At 38.0% G+C, this 21,357-nt stretch overlaps 2 protein-coding genes across 12 annotated transcripts in view; one reads left to right on the forward strand and one right to left on the reverse strand.

The window, feature by feature from the left end:
• CAB39L (calcium binding protein 39 like) overlaps positions 1–21,357 on the reverse strand; it is a 135,994-nt gene that overhangs the window by 30,278 nt on the left and 84,359 nt on the right. For all 11 annotated transcript variants that reach the window (XM_050766344.1, XM_050766345.1, XM_050766338.1 and 8 more), the window contains 3 exons: positions 17,931–18,049; positions 8,596–8,764; positions 2,101–2,160 (listed from right to left, as the gene is read on the reverse strand). In XM_050766344.1, the coding sequence (XP_050622301.1) occupies positions 2,101–2,160; positions 8,596–8,764; positions 17,931–18,049 (348 nt within the window). The remainder of the gene's footprint in view (positions 1–2,100; positions 2,161–8,595; positions 8,765–17,930; positions 18,050–21,357) is intronic.
• Positions 1–21,357, forward strand: part of PHF11 (PHD finger protein 11) — a 211,056-nt gene that overhangs the window by 21,672 nt on the left and 168,027 nt on the right. The window lies entirely within an intron of this gene.

Consider the following 21,357-nt stretch of genomic DNA (forward strand, 5'->3'; position numbering starts at 1 on the left):
ATATTTGTGATTTGAATGTGTGAAGATACACTATTGATAGGTAGAGTAGGCCACACCTTCTCAGCATTCAGGAGTATGTTGCAACTTTTGTCTGGGACATAAATGATTCAGAGACTCCTTGAGGACTATTATTAATATTTGTTTGCTACCACTGGTCCATATGCCTCTTATGTGCCCAACTACACTGCATATTACTGTAGGGAAGGCATAAAGTCATAGTTATCATCAAAAATGCACTTCTTTTTGTAAGTACATATAATTTAATTCAATACTAAAGATTTCAATCAATAAAGTTACTTTACCTTAATTTACTTATTACTACCATAAATATCATATACACATGAAATTGTTTTTTGCTTTTAACAGACAAAGACAAAAAATCCACCCATCATACCATATATATAAACATTTAGAATTTCTTGGTTTGGGCATCAATAATATAAATAGTTAAGTGCTCCTTTAAGACAGCAGATTACATTCCTGCTGTTATGTGTCAGGCACTAGACTGGGTGATGGGGATAGAGTAGTAACATTAACTAACACATGTAAAAATGCCAAAAATCCCAGTAAAAAATAACTCTGGCTGTTGCTAGGATGAGGATCAGAGACTCCACCCTTCCCTAAGTCCTAGTTTAGATGCATGCTCTCCAACACAGGGCCATATGTGGCTACTGAGCACTTGAAATGTGGCTAGTCCAAACTGAGATGTGCTCTAAGTGTAAAATACACACCAGATCTCAAAGACTCAGCATGAAAAAAGAATGTAAAATAGCTCGATCATTTTTCACTTCATCTTAGCCAAAAGACCGAGAAGCGATGATCATTTTCCATATTGATTGTACATTGGAATAACATTTTTGATACGTTGGGTTAAATAGATTATTAAAATTAATTTCACCTGTTTCTTTTTACCTTTTTGTGTGGCCAACTAGAAAATTTTAAGTTACACAGTGGCTCTCATTTCTGGCTTGCATTATATTTCTACTGGACAGCACTGAGCTAGAGCATCTGAACCAACACTAGAACAAAACATGTAAAGTTTTCCTTCCAGGTTTGTGCTATATTATACTTTAATCATGCTGCTTCTATTGCTTATACATTTAGTAAAAGCATAGTTGCTCTTGGATGGATCTGTCACCACCAAATGTCTGACACTGCATTAGGTATTAGGAAATTAGTAACAATGATTAAAAACTAATACTGAGTGCTTACTCTGGTCCTGTGCTAAAAACTTTAAATCTTGTCAAATTCCCTCAACAACCGTATGATGCAGGTATTATTACTATCTTCATTTTGCAGTGGGTGTAGTAACCTGCCCAGGGCCACACAGTTAGTAAGGAGGCAGGTCTTGAAGCCAAGCAAGCATGCAGACTCTATAGTCCATACTGTGCTCTTAACCCTGTGTCCTGCAGATAAGATTCCTGCCTCTTAGGGGGTTTAAGGGCCAGCCAGAAAGATACAGACACACCATAATAATACAAGGTGAAAAATAAGAGGGAGCCAGAGACAGAAAGAGAGAAGGGGACAGGAAGGAGAGGAGAGAGGAGAGAAGAGAGAGAGAGAAAGGAGAGAGAGAGAAAGAGAGAGAGAGAGAGAGAGAGAGAGATGCATGTTTTGGGAGGGATGAGATTAGGGAAAGCTTTCTAAAGAGTCATAGTTCAACCAAATCTCAAAAGGCTGAGCTGGACTCACTGTCAGGGCAGGGAGTTGCAAGATAAAAAATATTTTTGGTATTTTTACTACTAAGTAAGACTAATTATCAACAAAGTAAAATGATTTATTTTAGTGAGGGTGGGTTCTCTTCCTTTTGGAGTTACCCACTGCTTCCTAAGAGCAACATCTAAGCAAGCAGGTGCTAGTCATTTCTTGGAGCTTCGGAACACAACAGGAAGAGATGCGAAAAAGGTGAAAGCCCTGACCTCCCGCCATCTCAATTTTCCATAAAGTCTCCTGATCACCTGGTTTCCAGGCAGACAAATCAGCAGTATGGCTGAATACGATTGATTTCTCTTGTGGATAATTCATAAGGGCAATTGCTCACAGATCTAAGAGGGAGGGAAAGAGAAAGCGGGAAAGTCTTTAAAAATGATTTCTACTTACAGTGTCATAATTTTGTTCTAAGAAGTCTGCTACCAACACTTTATGTCTGGTTAGTAAATCCTAGAAAAAGAAAAACCAAGTGAAACAAAATTGTTATAGCTATTAATATTACAAATGTCTCTTTTCTAAGGTTTAAGAACATATAAAAGTTGCAGAAGAACATTTTCATTTACACCACAAAATTATTTCCATTCCTAGCTTAGCCTAAGATGTGAAATACAAGTTTGTTTCATGTTAGAAAAGAAAAACCCTAGTGTTAAACCTAGTGTTTCAAATTCATATTGTTAGATTTATGATAGAAATACTTTAACTGGTGAAACAAATGGAACTTGAGATGAGTTGACAACTTTTTTTTTTGAGATGGAGTCTCGCTCTGTTGCCCAGGCTGGGGTGCAGTGGTGCGATCTCGGCTCACTGCAAGCTCTGCCTCCCGGGTTCATGTCATTCTCCTGCCTCAGCCTCCCAAGTAGCTGGGACTACAGGCGCCCACCACCACGCCCGGCTAATTTTTGTTTTTGTATTTTTAGCAGGGACGGGGTTTCACCATTTTAGCCAGGATGGTCTCGATCTCCTGACTTCGTGATCTGCCCACCTCGGCCTCCCAAAGTGTCTTAACAACTTTTAAAATGAAGGCGCTTTGGATACTGGAAGCATAGGACTGACATTTAGCAGTGTCAAACCAGTATTGTTCCCGCTCTTGGATTAATGGGATATGAGGTGGTGTGCGAGTTACTGAGTAGCACAATGCATCCTTTCAAAATTGAAGATGAGTAGCCCTATCTTATGGCAGATATAAACTTGCAGAAAACTGAACGAAAGCATGAAGAAACATTTGACTGTCTTCAACTCATACCTAAATTATATCCTTAATTCACCTTAATGTTGTAGGAAAACAAGCCTCACTTAATCCCTTTTATATGCTTAGAGGCTAAATACTCTGTCTAGGTGCCATGAAAAATTTAATTAAAAACATAACAAGAATTTAAAAGTTTTCCAAAACAAATTCTTTTACTTTAATACATATTTAATTAAAATTTCCTAAAAGCATATAGAAGGTACACAACATAACCTCACAAAGAAAAGGTAGATAACAACCATAATAAAACCCACTTATTTCTACTTTAATTTTTTTAAAAAGTAAAATATTTAAAGCATTGCATAGTATAATTTTCAAGTTCAAAAATAATAAGTGTGACTCTTAATTCCCTATTGCTATCACACAACTTGATCAACCATTGGCCCTATCAGTTGGAAACGTGGGTCCCCCCCCCCACTGCCCCCTGGTGGAGCAGAGCACTCATTACCGTTCTGAAACTGAAGTTCTAAAATGGAAAACCATTTACAGGGGTTCCATTCCCGCCCTGTCAAAGGTCTTGATTCAAACTAGTTCCTACATCAGGGGACCCTTGAAAGAGTAAGGTAGTTCCACAGGATCCTTTGAGGTCCCTACTCTTTTTTGTAAAGGATAATATTGGTGTCCTGTTTTCAAGCACCCCTCCCCTAACATCATAGAAACCCCATGAGCAGTAATAGCAATTTTCTGAGCTGAACCAGGGTAGAGGGAGCCCCCTCTATGGGCTGCAGCAGACACTGTGGATTGCTGCACCCGTGGGAGTTCTCCACCTGCTTCAACTGTCATCAGCCTTGAAAGTGAGGCCTGGGTTCCCCACACTGCAGGCCCAGTGCACACAGCTCCAGTGGCAACAAAAAGAGCAGGTTGCAGATCAGTGCTGCCTAGAAAGGTTGTGTCATACATGAGTGTTACCCCAAAGAAAAAGGGATCAGGAGGGAGTTAGGTTAAAACCAACATTTTCAAATTCCAAGGGCAAAAAAACCTTGAAACAGCTTAAAAATCCAGTATTAGGAAACCATAATAGGGTGGGGTAGAATTCCTCCAGCATATATATATATACATATAATGGATACAGTCAATAAACAATGCACACATTCCCTCTCTCACACCCACATTTCCACTCCAGTGTGTGATAGGATTGATATATAGATATACCTTCAAATTTATGTATACAATAAATGTATGTACAAACCACATATACATACACACAGGTTTAAGTACATATAATACAGAGATAAATATAATTGCTGCATTATAGATCACATAACTGAGTGAAAAAAATAAAAATAAAAACAGCTAGGATCCTACCCAAGAAGGAGAAGACAGAAAATTGTGAAGGAAAATAAAGTTCAAAATTTAGAATTTAAAAGCCTTATTTCAAATAGTGTACTTTTTCATCATACCTCCTAACAATTCTGTTTTGAGAGGCCTACGTTTTGCATAGTATAACTATTATGCTGAAAATCTGATATCGATATTTTTAATGAATACTGCTTGGGAGAAACTCGGGGTGGAGTGAGAGAGACAATTGCAGGGACATAAAAGGCTGAGGAGCCAGTGACAGCTGCTGTTCAGAGGGCTGACTGTGCTGGGGAGTGAACCGAGCACTTTGCAAATGCAGTTTCTGATCTTCACAAGTCCGTGATAAAGGGATGATTTTCTTCATTTCAGATGTGGAAAATAAAACTCAAAGGTTAACTAAATTGCTCAAGGACATCCAGCTTACCAGGTGGCAGAGAAAGACAGAATTCAAACCACTTCTATTATGGGAATTTTTAGAGGGAGGGATGAAAGAGATTATGGTTGTAAGGAATCCTTTTTTGGAAAGGACTTTTGGTAGAAAATTCTATGCTAAAATCATAAACTAACAATGTTACAATATTAATAACTAAACTGAGCAACAGTCCCTTTAAGAGCTCAAAACCAAAAAGATGAGAGTAGGAGATTATAAAAACCCAAAGCCAATGTCAAAATCCAGTAAATCAACCAACCAAACAAAACCCTTTGAAACCAGCTATTTAAAAAAAAAAAAAAAAAAGTGATTTATTTGTTACATTATATTAACCATAAGCATTTGGTAAAATATAGAAAATTGGTGTTTCCAATACTGGCAGCACACTAGAAAACTTTTTATGATTATTTAGATTTTAAAGGATTGACTTAAATTCAATGGAAAATTGGCTTAAATACAAATCAAAACATCATTATTTATTTTTGATTCAATATTGGTGCTGAAAATTAAATTGGGCTGAATATATGACAGCAAAAAATTACTACCAAGTACATTTTTTTCTATCAAATGTTTAAAAACCTTTGGGGAAATTTTCAGAAATACATATTAAGTATTTGCTTTCCCCCTCTATTGGCGTTTGTTCTATGTTTGTAATTATATGAAGGCTTACTTGTGTTTTTTTTCAAAAATGAATTTACTTGTTTCCATGACAGCGATGAGCCATCTGATAGGAAAGGGAAAAAACATGGGACTGTAGTGTCTATTATTAGCAAACACCTCCTTAGTAGTTTAAACACAGACATTTTGGTAGAAAGAAATGGAATCATCCTTTGTATCTAATGTCATTCTTCATGTTGGATGCAACCGAGGCCTATCGCACCACTAGCTCTAGATCCACCTTTTGAGGGGGTTCATCTCTAGCTGCTGTACAATTTTTGTCTTCCTGGGTAAGATACAGCCACTCCTGGGATTTCCAACACTCCTGAGCCCGGAGTCATGCTGCCCTCACCGCCCCTCCCTCCACCCAGCAGTCACTTCCAGGAATCTGTTCCCAAGTCCTTCCTCCTTCTTTTCCTTCCTTCCTTCCCTCACTCGGCTGTTCTCCTGAAATTTCGGTTTCCTTACTCCAAGCTTCCCACTCTTTATACTCAGCCTCTCATTAATTCCCCTTCTTCCCTTCTCTTTCTTTCCCTGGCCCTTTTCTGTCTACCCAGACCTCCCCTGTGGGCTCCTCCTCTCTTCCCTGCTTTCCTTAGGGAGACTATAGGAGGCTGGCAGGCTGAATGGAGGCCTGTGGACAACGGAGCAGACTGCGAACTCCTTCCCTTCAAACCCAGAGGCTAGAGGCCTTTTGTTTGTTGCAGGTTTGCCTGAGGCATTGGGGAAATGACGGCATTGCGGTTGCTTTCCTTTGTTGTCTCAGGCAATTCAGTGCTGGTCCGAAACTGCACACCCTCCTGCTTATGACAACAAAAGTGCCACAGTGGCCTGGCGCAGTGGCTCACACCTGTAATCCTGGCACTTTGCAGGGGCCAAGGCAGGCAGATGGCTTGAGGTCAGGAGTTCGAGGCCAGCCTGGCCAACAGGGCAAAACCCCATCTCTACTAAAAATGCAAAAATTAGCCGGGCATGGTGGTATGCGCCCGTGGTCCCAATTACCTGGGAGGCTGAGGTGGGAGGATCACCGGAGCCTGGGAGGTCAAGGCTGCAGTGAGCTGAGATTGCACCACTGCACTCCAGCCTGGGTGAGGGAGTGAGACCTTGTCTCAAAAAGTGCCGCAGTTAACTGGGCTCACCCTGCTCCTAGGCAGCTGTTAACAATCAGCTGCTGTTGCTTAAGCCTGCCCTGGAATCCACCCCCAGCCCACCCCAGTGGCTTCCAAATATTCCCATCATTATCAAACAGTATTCTCCCTCCAGAGGTCTTGTCAATTAGATTTTCCTTTGCTCCCTGTATTTCCAGAGATGGCCTGGTTGCCTTTACAGATCGTGTCCCAGGCAGCTGTCAGGACCTGCCTCCCCCTTAACCACCCACCACTCTTTGGTCTCACAACAAATCCCTCTGATGGCCCAGCCTGCAGGCTCTGCCTCCACGGAGACCCTGCCCCATCCCTCACCCTCTGCCAGGCATTCTTCTCCCTAAGTCCCAGCTTCCTTCTGCCCCACTGACATCTCCCGCCCTTTACCACTCTCTGACACTCTCTCACACTTTCTGTGACCATGTGAGCTAATATACCTTTCAACAGATTTATGGCACCTTCTTAGAACAGGCTGGGTAACTTCCTAGTCTGCAGATAATAGGTAGTTTTCAGCACAGCAAACCACTGCTTTCCCCTTTTTCCACCTCTGGAGAGCTATTTAAAAGAACTATTTATCATCTAAGTCATAGGCAACTTTCAATCACTGTTCATAAAGTAATAAGATTGGAGTATGTATTAATATTAGTATATGGACTATATCAATATTATTGAAATACATATTTAAGATAATATATAAAAAATAAAAATATATGGATTACAATTAGGAAAACTTGTAAAAAAAGTTACATATGTATATCTTGAAAAAAGTATAAATTAATTTGGAGTTATGTAGATAGAACAATTAAATTGCTAAAATGCTTTTAAAGAAATGAATCTGAATATATATACATTTAAATGAGTCTTATCTACTTTTTCAACCTGAAAACCTGTTTTTTTCAATGATGCTGTTACATTGTCAGTTTATAACATTTTTTGAACTCCTCTTCTAAAATGGCTTCAGAGCTGATTTGGTAGACATTGAAGAAAATCATATCTATTTTATTTCTATCTTAAAATTATTTTCATTATCATTATTATCCCCCCAAAATAATTCTAGCTAACTTGATCACCCACTTTATACACTAACTGGAATGTCAAATAGGCTTTTGTTTCCAAAACTTTTATCTGCCCTTGAAAGATAAAAGTTTGCCATTACTGAAAAATGAGCATGTAATACACATTGATACCAACTTCAATATATGTTAAATAATAGCAGGATGATAAGCCTAAGTAACTGGTTTTCTAAAATAGAAACCTTGAATGTAACATCACTCATTAAATGAATAAGTTTTGGTATGTTTGTCTGCAAATTAGCTGCACTCTTTTCTGATATATTCTCTGAATATTTTTTTTTTTGATGATAAAACACAGAAACCAAAAGTAAAATCGTTGTCAGGGGCTGGAGGGAGGAGGAAATGGGGAGTTATTGTTTAATGAGTATAGAGGTAGAGTTTGAATTTTTCAAAATAAAAAAGTTCTAGTAGTTGGTTACCTAACAATGTGAATATACTGCATCCTACGATTTCCTACATAGTGACAAAGTAGATAATACATGATCAAACTATAGATGATTATGAAAAAATGACAGTACAATTTATTACTGTTTTGTTTCACCATGTGGACATTTAAAAATTACATTCATAAAATAACATGATGTCCTTCACATTCAAAGATGTAATTCTCCATCTCCCTTCACTACCTGGTTCCTTTCCCCAGAATTAATCACTGTTGCTGTTTCCTATGCATCCTTGCAGAGGTATTCAGTGCATATATACCTTAAGCGGAAGCTTAAGCCCTGTAATCTGTTTTTAACATAAATGGCAGCATGCCACACACAGAGCGCTACATATTCCTCTTGCCACATAACCGTATATACTGGAATTCAGTCCATGTGAGCTTGTGACAAATAGTTTGAGCTGTTTTCCTGCAATAGGACAGACTGACCTCATGAACTGCATTCTATTTACAGATGCCTCTTATGATCTACATCATACAAGGTTGGCTACGCTGAGGGCTAGGAAATAAAATTTCTTGCTTTTTAAAATTAAATTGCCTCTTCAGAGGCCAAGTGACTATAAATTGACCTAGCTGATTTGGAAAAAAAAAATTACCTTAAAAGTAGCAAAGGCATCTGAAGCAATATCAAATGTTGACAACTCCACATACTTAAAGAAATCTCTGAATTGATTAGAAAAGAGGATGATTTTGGCAAGCGGTTCATGTCGAATACATTCTCTCAGCATAATCCCACAACGTAAGGCAATCTGTGGGGCTTCATATCTAAAGCGTAAACAAGAGAGAAATAGAGAATTCTGTTATCCTATTAAAATAATATTAATGGCATCAAAAGAACCATTTCAATACTGCTGTTAATGGAAACACACATACCACTTGTCACGGTTCATTCAATACCCTCTGAAGATCTACTATGTGCCTGGTACTATTCTAGACATATTCTGGAATTTGAGTGTATCTGAAACACTCAGATACACTCAAATATGAACGTGGTGACAGCTGGGGGTAGGGGGGATGAGGCAGAATGTAAACAATGAAAAGATAATTTCATATATTGAGAAGTGCTGCTAAAACTGATGACAATGAAATACGCCACATTATAAAGGTGATTACTTATGTGTGTGTGTGTGTGTGTGTGTGTGAGTGACTACTTAAGTTACTTTACTTCAGACTAAAGTAAAGGGCAAAATGTTCCAGGCAAAGGAAAGTAACTGTGCAAAGTCTCCATGGCAAGAACAGGCTTAGCGAAACAGAGGAGAAATAAGACCTGCATGATTTGATTGTAGGGGAAGAACCGTGAGTGGTGTGAAATGAGGCAAGGGTGGAGAGAAGGGCAGGGGCCAGATCAGATACGGCTTTGTCAGCTAAGGTAAGCAGTGTGGTTTTGTTTTAAGTGTAATGTGAAGCCTTTGGAGAGTTTAAAGCAAGAAATTGACAAGGCTAACTTATGATTTAAAAAGATCACTCTGGCTTCTTGTTGAGAATGTCTGTAAAACAGCGGGAGACATATAAGAATGGGTGCAGAACCCAGGAGAGGGGACAGGGGCTTGGCCTGGGGTGGCAGGAGCAGAACAGAGGACTGTGGGCAGGTGATGGATACTGTTCGGAGGAAGAGTCAACAGGACTTGCTGATGATGTAGCTGGACTTGGGTGAGGGAATAAATTTGGAAACTAAGAATTCAAGAATGATTCCTATGTTTTTGACTTGAATCACTGGGTGGGTGGTGGTGCTATTTATTAAGATGAATAAACTAGTAGAGGAACAAGTTAGTAAAGAAATTAAGAGTTTAGGCCGGGCGCGGTGGCTCAAGCCTGTAATCCCAGCACTTTGGGAGGCCGAGACAGGTGGATCACGAGGTCAGGATATCGAGACCATCCTGGCTGACATGGTGAAACCCTGTCTCTACTAAAAAATACAAAAAACTAGCTGGGCAAGGTGGCGGGTGCCTGTAGTCCCAGCTACTCGGGAGGCTGAGGCAGGAGAATGGCGTAAATCCGGGAGGCGGAGCTTGCAGTGAGCTGAGATCCGGCCACTGCACTCCAGCCTGGGCCATAGAGCAAGACTCCGTCTCAAAAAAAAAAAAAAAAAGAAAGAAATTAAGAGTTTGTGGTTGACCACATTAGTTTTGAGATGGCTGATATCTAAGTAGAAGTGTCTCCTTGGCAGTAGGATACACCTATCTGGAGTTTAGGAAAAAAATAGGGGAGACCTATATAAATATATGATTTGCATGCAATAGGTGTGGATTGATTGACTCACTTAAATCCTAAGTGGAATCATGGCTCACAGCAAAAAATATGCTAGACAAACAAAACGTCTACTGTGTGAAACAATTCAAGACTGGCATACTAGATTGGTTCCATTTCTAACACAACAACAATCTCTCAAAGTCAAATTCAATCTCTAAGTAAATTTAAGATACATTCTAGTGTGTGATAAGATTTTAAGAAAATGAATAATGCTTAGCCCAAGTACAACAAGCCCTGTATTGAAATAATACAGTTGACAATTGTGTGGTAAATATAGGAAGAATAGAACAAAGAAAGATATAGTTGTGATACACTGGGAAGTGAGCAGAGTATAGGGCCACCCCCCAAAAAAATCTGGTGGGGCATGACTGCTCACTCCTATACTCCCAGCACTTTGGGAGGCTGAGATGGATGGACTGCTTAAGCTCAGGAGTTCGAGACCAGCCTGGCCAACACGGTTGACTTTAAAAAAAATTAAAAAATAAAAAAATTAGCTGAGACCCTGACTTTACAAAAACTGAAAAAATTAGCTGGGCATGGTGGCACACGCCTGTAGTCCCAGCTACTCAGGAAGCTGAGGAGGGAGGATTGCTTGACCCTGGAAAGTTAAGTGAGACTCTGTCTCCAAAAAATAAAAATAAAAATAAAATAAAATTTGACCATATTTTTAAAGAGATATCATTGACCATTTCAACTGAATACTAGTTTTTATGATACTTTTATGGCACTATAAAACTTTAAGATATTTTATTACTCATCAACTACTAGCAACAACATTTTGTTGAACAATAAGTAATGAACTATTCTTTATAAGATTATAGAATTTTCATGAAAGACAGATTCAAGAATAAAGATTCAATAGAGGAAACAGACTACTTTCCAATATCAAATTTACAAATATTAGTAGAAGAAACAGCAAACAAAGATACCAGGGTGGTATTTATTCATTTTTGTCCTGTTTATGCTGAATGATATTCACAAATATTATTTGAATATTTCCTGAATAACTCGCAGTAACATTAAATGCTAATATATTCAGATAGTCATGATTCTTTGTAGCATATAAGGAATGCCAATTTATAGTGCTAGTAATTTCTCTTAATAGAAAAACCTGAAACTCAGGCTACTGGCTCACAAGGAACAGTTATCAGGTGGGGTCTTATTAAAGATGTTGTAAAGAGGGGTATATGTTCTGAAATGTAAAGGAGAAAAGCGCTGTCATTTATTGATAGAGTACTCAAGAGAGTATAAAATAAAGGCTGTCGGCCTAGAGAAAGAATCTAAGGGAAGGACAATTAAAATCCAGATTTATTGATTAGTAAGATATGTGTGGACTTTTGTAATTTGGCCAAACCTTAACTTTTCAGTTTCATCTCCCATCACGTTCGTTACTTCCCTGGAGCCCCTCATTCCCTCAATTGAAATGCCCTTCTCCTTACATTCCCATGACTGAGATGCTTCTCGTCTTTCAAGGCTTGGTTCAAATGCCACCTCTTCCTTGAAGCCTTTCTTAATCACTACGATTCAGGATTATTCTCTCTGCCCTTCACACTCATACAGCAGCTTGTCTGTAATTTCTCTTTAACACTTTTTTCATTCAGTATTATGTTATACTGCAGTAAATTGCTATAGGTCTATTTTCTTCACTTCATGACAATCAATTTAATTGTTGGGGCTATGCTTTACTTATCCTGTTACCTTCTCCTCTCCTCCCCTATCCCCATCTCCATTTGGTGTCTGTCATTGATTGCTACTTTCTCCTGCCCCTACCCCAGTCTCCAAAGAGTGCCTAGTATAATGTTTTTCACAAAGCATGCATATAATGAATTTAATGAACCTCAAACTGAAGAAATGTCTTAATACTACTCTAATGAGAGTCAAACTCTGACTTATACAAAATATGCATCATCTCTGGCCAACATTTTCTCATTTCTTAATTCAATTTCCAAACTAAGACCATCTATAAAAAGTTTCCACTCCAACTTTTGGGTATAATTAGTTCTCTTTTTCCTTTCATTTCGTGAAGCTTATTGAAACCATCTGTGATGCACTGAGAGTTTATTCTTGAGAAACAAAAGAATGTTTTAAAAAGCCAAGACTCCTCTGGGTCAGCACACTTGTCATTTCATCCCAGCAGTTTGACATCTGTCATTCTGAGATTACAACTTCTTAAAGTTAGAAATACATAAGGATATACAGAAATATATAGAGAATACCAATTCTCCTCAGTACTCTTTAAGGGATTTATAATCCACATAGATCATTTCTACCTGACTACCCTCTAGTATATTGACTTTTGATAGGTTATTGTTTGCTATATAAAGAAATGCTCCAAAAGATAAGCATATGTTAAGTTTCAAATCCCACTAACATTAATATCCTTAGGTCTGGTAAAGAATCAATATTTAACTCACCTAATCTACTCTACTCATAGATAAGCTTCCTGATGGCAAGGATCCTGCCTAATTATTGCATTTCCCACAATGGCTAACCATGGCAGGTCCCCAGTAAAGGTTAATCTGATGAATGCTGAATCACTGCTTTAGAGAATTGAATCATATCTTCCCTGTTGATCTGTAATTTGGATCATATAGTATGGACTATAATGAACTGTGTCAGTGTGGAGAAGGCACACAACTATCTAGGCATGCCCATTAAATAATGACAGCATAATGAAAGTTCTCTCTCAAATTCAATGAAAGCCAAAATATAAGAGCAATGGTCTCAGTTAGCAGTGAGCTACAGTAATCATTACACAGAAAATGGTTAGAAGAATGATCTTGTGCAAGAATATTTCAATTTAAGAACAAAGATTACATTATGTAAGGGGAAAAATGACTTTTGTGATTATTGCTGGAAGTAAACAAGGCCAGGAAATACCTGGAAAACTTTTGTAAAATGCCATTCAACAAACACTTGGCCTCTTCAATATAGTCAAGAAGGTATGTTTCTAATCTAGAAACATTTGCTGACTAAAAATAATGAGTTAGGCCAGGCATAGTGGTTCATGCCTATAATCCCAGCACTTTGGGAGGCTGAGGCAGGAGGATTGCTTGAGCCCTGGAGTTTGAGACCAGCCTGGGCAACATAGTGGGACCCTGTTTCTATGAAAAAAAAAAAAATTAATTAGCTAAGTGTGGTGGCATGCACTTGTAGTCCCAGCTATTTGGGAAGCTGAGTCAGGAGGATCACTTGAGCCTAGGTGAGACTATAGTGAGTTGTGATCACAGCACTACATTCTAGTACGGGCAACACAGCAAGACTCTGTCTCAATAAATAAATAAAATAATGTGTTAATTCTGTCTACCAAAAAGGCCTAGAAGCAATAACAATCCAGTGTCAATGAGCACCCCTAGCATCCAGATTGTAGTCTCTAAGAACCATTCCTCTCTAAAAATAACCAACATCCTTGGTAGAAATTTCAGGTCTTTGTCAGCAAATGTACAAGTTGGGTGGCATATCTTGTTACACCGGAAAGCAAGGAAGCTCTCACAAATCATTTTAGAGATATGTTAAGAGATATCACCTAGAAGGGGCCACAGATGGTCAACTGAGCATTAAAAAAATGTGTAGAACTAAATATAGAAAACATTCAATCCATTAGTTAATCAGATACTGGAAGAGTGTGTGTGTCTGTGTACATATATAAATATATATATATTTATACACACACATATATAAAGGCAGGGGGAGGAAGGGAAATAACTCATTAGACACTAATGAAAGTTCCTAGGATATCTTTTCTCTAAAATGATAATTAAAAGAAAAAAATTGAGCATTTATTCTGCCTCTCTGGTATGAACTGTACTTCAGAGTATTCTAATGCCTGAAGCTGTGATGGGTGAATGACAGTATTCTCTATAAAACTACTTTAGCCAATAAAATATACAAAAGAAATGACAGAATTCAAAATTACCTTTTTGTCACCTCTAGTGAAATGACAGAATCAGGCAATGTTCATCAATGGATGGAAAAACAATTTAAGGTTGATGGGAAACTTTATAGTGGATTAGACTGTCACCATCTAAACCCATTGCTCGGTCTTAGTATTACTAAAAGTACATCTCCTGATGTGATGAAATATGAACTACATAGCACCATCTATAAAATAATTGCCAAAACGAAACTGCTTAAAAATTTTTATAATAAACTTAAAAAAATGGATAATTGGGAGAAATTTATGATTTTAACATTAGCCTTCTGGAACATACTGGCCACAGTTCTTTACGGATCACTGAGAGCTGTTCAGTGACCTCATTCTCAAGTTCTTTCAGTACCCTAGAATGTCATTTGCCTGAGCCAGAAGACAAATTCATTTAGAGTAAGTCCTTATTTATAATCTTTTCATAAAACTTGGGCTCCAAATCCTTTCTACCATGTTCAATACCACATATCCAGATAATTCTCTTTGATAGACAACTATCAATTGCTTTTTGTCTTACATTCTTTGTGGTTAAACTTAGGTTCTATATAGAATGTTACTATCATATTCTCATTTAATATTATTGTTTGATGTATAAATGTACCAATCAAGTTATGTCCTAGGTTTTAAAGTGACTTCACAAGAGATAATTCAGTAAAAATCCTGACTTTTAAGAAGGGCTAAATCTCTAGCATTCAGTGCTAAATTAGAAAATGGTAACACGGGCTGGGTGTGGTGGCTCATGCCTGTAATCCCAGCACTTTGGGAGGCCAAGGCAGGCGGATCACAAGGTCAGGAGATTGAGACCATCTGGCTAACAAGGTGAAACCTTGTCTCTACTAAAAATACAAAAAATTAGACAGGTGTGGTGGCATGCACCTGTAGTCCCAGCTACTCAGGAGGCTGAGGTAGGAGAATTGCTTGAACCCAGAAGGCGGAGCTTGCATGAGCCGAGATCGCAACACTGCACTCCAGCCTGGGTGACAGAGCGAGACTCCATCTCAAAAAAAAAAAAAAGAAAGAAAATGGTGACAGGTAAAACTGATTATGGTACAACTGTTCCACTACCCTGTCCTCAAGAGCATCAACAATTCCCTCTCCCTTCACATCTGAATGGTCCTCGAATCTTCTTAAAGGTATATTCATGGAAAGGAACATGGGATTTAGTGTCAGATCTGCATGGAAAACGAGGCTCTGTCATGTATTAGCTGTATAATCTTGAGCAATATCCTTACTCTCTCTGAGTTTCAGTTTCCTCATCTGTAAAATGGTAAAAATAATAATAATAATAATATGTAGTCCTCATAGTATTTGGAAAGTAAACAATATAACATAAGTAAAACATTACAATAGCTGGCACATAGCAAACAATGAGTAAATGGTTTATACAAAACAGGATGTGAAGGAATGAGTTAAAAGTTTGGGTTGAAAAACAGAGGAATAATCATTGTAATAGAGAATTAAAACCAGAGGTGTAGTCCCCAAATTGTCAATAATGATTTCTTATGGAAAGATTATGGGATGCACTTTCTTTTTCTATTATACATTTCTCAAATGTTTTAGTTTTTAAATAATAACCATGTATTACTTTTGAATTGGAAAGAAATGGAAATGTTTTCAAATACTCATTCTCTTCATTCTCAGTATCTCCATTAAAGTTCTGTTGATAATCTCTTCCCTAGACTCTTCCAAGCTGGAATCTCAGCCTCCCACCCCATGCCATTTTCTACATTGCCACCAGAACTCCTCATGTCTAGTCCCTGGATGACTCCATGTTGCCTACAGAATGACATTCAAACTCCCCAGTAGGACTTGGAAAGCTCTTCATAATCTGGTCTCAGTCTTTCCAACCTCATCCTGCACCCTTCCCTCTGACTCACACAGAGCTCTAGTCACACCAGAATTCTTGTCATCCTCTAAACACATAAAATCTCTTATATACTTTCACCTTTCTGTGGGTTGAAATGGCAATGAACAAAGTGATCTTAGATAGCACATGCTGAAGATGACAGAACCCCCTGATGAACTAGAACATCTGCTCTGCACTATTACATGAGAAATATACTTAACTTGCTGTGAGGCCACTTCACTTTGGGGTCTATGTGTTATAGAGGCTTTGCATCCCCTAACTAATACATGATACAAGGATCTTTCCCTTTCCAGAACTGAAGAAACAATTCTCCAGTAAAACAATTATTTTGTACGCAAAACCAAAGTAATCACAGTATACTACTTTTCTCACTAATAAATAATAACTACACAGTCATAATAATCTAAATGTGATTATTAAAATTTAAAATTATGATAAAGTTTATTAGGAAGATAAAGGAAAGGAAATAGAATAATGGTGGCAGTAAAAAGACTATCATCTAGTTTATCTTGTCAAAGATACTGCTTAAAATTGATAAATGAAAAATTAGTAGAAGCCCATTATTTGTAACACAGAGGTAAATATATGATGAAAACAATGATGAACAAATAAACAAATGAACAAATAAAAAAGATAAAAGTGGTTGTCTTTGGGTAATAGGACTGAAAAATGGAGAAGAAACAGGCAAAGAGGCCGGGCGCAGTGACTCATACCTGTAACTCTACCATTTTAGGAGGCTGAGGCAGGCAGATTACTTGAGGTCAGGAGGTCGAGACCAGCCTGACCAAATAGTGAAACCCTGTCTCTACTAAAAATACAAAAATTAGTCGTGTGTGGTGGTGGGTACCTGTAATCCCAGCTACCCAGGAGGCTGAGGCAGGAGAATTGCTTGAACCCCGGAGGCAGAGGTTGCAGTGAGCCAAGATTGCACCACTGCACTCCAGCCTGGGCAACAGAGCAAGACACTGTCTTAAAAAAAAAAAAAAAAATATATATATATATATATATACACACACACACACACACACACACACATATATGAAAGAAAGTAAAAAGAAAGAGGTAAAGAACTATTTATTGATATATCTGATTTTTAAACAATGTATTATTTTGATACAATTAAATATTTAAAATGTACAAGAGAGAAAATGAACACAGGTGAGATGGACTAGGTATGAAACAGCAGGATTGAAAACAGGAATATAATAAAATAAAGAGATGTGCTGGTTTAAGATAGTGGAGTAGAAAGACAAGGGGAGGAAGAAGATGGTCTGCTGTCCTCAAGCTTTGCTACACCCAGATCTCCAGTCATTATGATTCAGAGTAGCCCCCAAATGCCCAAGAAACATTTATAAATAAGTGTACATAAAAATAATAATCAGGAATTCTATTACCTAGCTCAACTTCATTTTTAATGGCTTCCCTATAGACCCACATACATTCACCTTGGCAGATGCTAGCTACTGGAAAAACTCTCATATCTGTATTTCAGTTCCCAGAAGCAGAATATATATGTGTGTGCTTGTGTGTATATTGAGGGCATTCAGTCTCAAGCAGTCAGGAAAAGGGTAAGTGGGCAGCTATGAATAGGGCAGATAGGGAAGCATAAGCAATACTGTAATAGGAAGAGACAGAAATAGCAGAACTGTGGAGGAAAGGCAGGCAGTAAATGGAAACGTAACATTTAGAAACATTAAGGTGCAAAGAAAGGATTTTGCTGCAGCCTAAGTAATCACAGAGACAGATCTAGAGGGCTGACCTCACGCAAGACAAATACCTTGACTGCAGTTCTAAAAGGGAACTGATCATATCTCAAATGAGATTAATGCTATGTACTTTCAACAACAATTAAAAACTTAGCCCTACTTGAAAGGAAGCCATGTACCTACCCTTTGAGGAGCATAAACAGGATATGAGGATGAGCACTAATATACTCCACAGTAGGACTCCGAGTGCCTATCTGTCTTCTCAGGATGTTGTTAAATATCTGGGTCACATCTTTTTTTCCCTGTTAAAGACACAAACAGCAATTAAACTGTACACTCTAAATGGATGAATTGTATAGTATGTGGAATATATACTTACATACATACACACACAGACAGAAATGGTACCATCCTTTCTAATATGCAAAAAACGTTAACTTACTCTTCCCACAGACCCCTATCTACAAAATGGATGCAGCTCCTTGCCGCAGGATTTGCGCTGGGGGAAATTTGACCAACTGGAAGTCCATTTCCCACAGAGCACAGGAGGACATAAAGTGAATACAACAGAACTGAATTCTTTGTTTTTTCACTGTCTACCTTTATGCAAGAAAAAAATTATGATTATCATTTTTAAACCTTCATGAATAAGGAAGGAAAATAGATGAAGAAAATAAGATTTTAGTAAAATGTAGGTTAAAATCAAATTCCTTTTTCTTTGATCTACTTTCTAGTATTTTTTGCCTTCAAGTTATCACTTTATTCACTCTTCTTCACCCTAGTGCCTTGACTTAAAAAAAAAAAGTGGGTTTTCCATTAGGTGGAAGTATTTGATCTAGGTGATCATAACAAATCATATCTAGCCTACAGGAATAGAAGAGATCACTGAATCAGTGAGACAGAGGAACCAGATATGCAATCATGGATAGGGCTTCTTAGAGTCCTCATGGACAAGACCTGCACTCTCATATACCTTACAACCTGTCTAGCCTGGTTTTTCAAAAGAAATCTTGGACTGGACCTGAGTTTACTATATGAAAAATATGTACAAGAATGACTGATATGGTTTGGCTCTGTGTCCTCACCCAAATCTCATCATGAATTGTAATCCCCATAATCCCTACGTGTGGAGGGCAGGACCTGGTGGGAGGTGATTGGATCATGTGGGTGGTTTCCCCCATGCTGTTCTCATGATAGTGAATCAGTTCTCACTTGATCTGATGGTTTTATAAGGAGCTCTTTCCCCATTGTTCATTCACTCTTCTTTCTCCTGCTGCCATGTGAAGGTCTGTGCCTGCTTCCCCTTCCACCATGATTGTAAGTTTCCTGAGGCCTCCCCAGCAGTGTGGAACTGTGAGTCAATTAAACCTCTTTCCTTTATAAATTATCCAGTCTCAGGTATTTCCTTACAGCAGTGTGAGAACATAGTAATACAATGACATTGCACTCTCAATCAGTATGTCCCTAGTTCTGGCCGTCATCTCTCAAATGAACTATTAAAGAGCTTGCTTCAGTTACTGTCTCCACTTCAAAGCATCCTCACCCTATCAGAGTGAGCTAGCTAGAAATGCAAATATGACCATGCCATCTCTCTCCTTAAACTCTTCAACGTCTCCCTTTTGCTTAGAAAAAAGTCCAATACAAAAAGGCCAGGCACAGTGGCTCACGCCTGTAATCCCAGCACTTTGGGAAGCTGAGGGGGGCAGATCAGGAGGTCAAGAGTTCAAGACTAGCCTGACCAATATGGTGAAACCCCATCTCTAGTAAAAATACAAAAATTAACCAACTGTGGTGGTGCACACCTGTAGTCCCAGCAACTTGGGAGGCTGAGGCAGAAGAATCGCTTGAACCTGGGAGGCAGAGGTTGCAGTGAGCCAAGATCGTGCCACTGCACTCCAGCCTAGGCAACAGAGCAAGACTTCGTGTCAAAAAAAAAAGAAAGAAAGAAAAAAGTCCAGTACCTTCAATGACGTGACAGTGGCCAACTTTTCCAGTCTCATCAGCTAACTATCATTTCCAATTCCTACATCAAGTTCTATTAGCACCAAATTGCTGCAGCACATATACACAACATTTTATATGGTTCTATATCTTTGCCAATGCGCTTTCATTTTTCATGAACTCTGTTGTTCTTTAAGATTCAGTTCAGGAGTATTCTCCCCTGGGATGAGTGCCACTCTCTGTACTACAACCATGTCCTTTGCCACATTGATCAGTACCTCCTCTTCCCTACTACCTCTACCTCCACCTTCACAGCAGCAAATACTGAGTGCTTACTCTGTGCCAGGCACTTATGCTAAGAGTTGTACAGGTATTATCCAATTTCCACAACAACCTTATTTTTTTTAAATTTCATATTCTTTTTGTTAATTTTTTTCTGGCATGCATACAACAACCTTATAATATACATATTATAAAAAAGAAAGCAAGGATTTATAATATATGTTTTCTAAAATGTACAAATGTAAATATGTATATATATATATTATAAATAAGGAAATTAAGGATTAATGAGATTGCCTAGATCTCACTGTCCTGTCAGATACTGAGAAATATCTACAAGCACTAACACCATCCAAGAAAATATAACCTCAGCAATTGAACTAAATAAGACACCAGGGACCAATCCTGGGAGAACAAAGATATATGACCTTTCAGACAGAGAATTCAAAATCACTGTTTTGAGGAAACTCAAAGAAATTCAAGATAACACAGAGAAAGAATTCAGAATTCTATCATAAATTTAATACAGAGATTAAATTTAATACAGAGATTGAAATAACTAAAAATAATCAAGTAGAAATTCTAGAGTTGAAAATGCAATTGACATACTGAAGAATGCATCAGAGCCTCTTAATGACAGAATTGATTAAGCAGAAGAAAGAATTAGTGGCTTGCAGACAGGCTATCCGAAAACATGCAGTTAGAGGAGACAAAAGAAAAAAGAATAAAAACCAATGAAGAATGCCTACAATATCTAGGGAATAGTCTAAAAAAGGCAAATCTAAGACTTTCTGACCTTAAAGAGGAGGTAGAAAAAGAGATAGGGGTAAAAAACTTACTCTAAGAGATAATATCCGAGAACTTCCCAAACCTAGAGAAAGATATGAATATTCAAATATAAGAAGGTGATAGAACACCAAGCAGACCTAAACCAAAGAAGACTACTTTAAAGCATTTAATTCAAACTCCCAACGTAAAAAAAAAAAAAAAAAAAAAAAAAAAATCCTAAAAGCAGCAGGTGAAAAGAAACAAATAACATACAATGGAGCTGCAATACATCTGGCAGCAGACTTTTCAGTGGAAACCTTACAGGCCAGGAGAGAGTGGCATGACATATTTAATGTGCTGAAGGAAACAAATCTTTTACCCTAGAATAGTATATCTGGTGAAAATACCCTTCAGGCACGAAGGAGAATTAAAGACTTTCCCAGACAAACAAAAGCTGAGGGATTTGATCAATACTAGACCCATCCTACAAGAAATGCTAAAGGTAGTTCTCCAATGTGAAAGAAAAGGATGTTAATGAGCAAGAAGAAATCATCTGAAGGTATAAAATCCACTGGAAATAGGAAGCACATAGAAAAACACAGAATAGTATAACACTGTA

The sequence above is a fragment of the Macaca thibetana genome, chromosome 17 (assembly GCF_024542745.1).
Source record: "Macaca thibetana thibetana isolate TM-01 chromosome 17, ASM2454274v1, whole genome shotgun sequence".
Lineage (NCBI taxonomy): Eukaryota > Metazoa > Chordata > Mammalia > Primates > Cercopithecidae > Macaca > Macaca thibetana.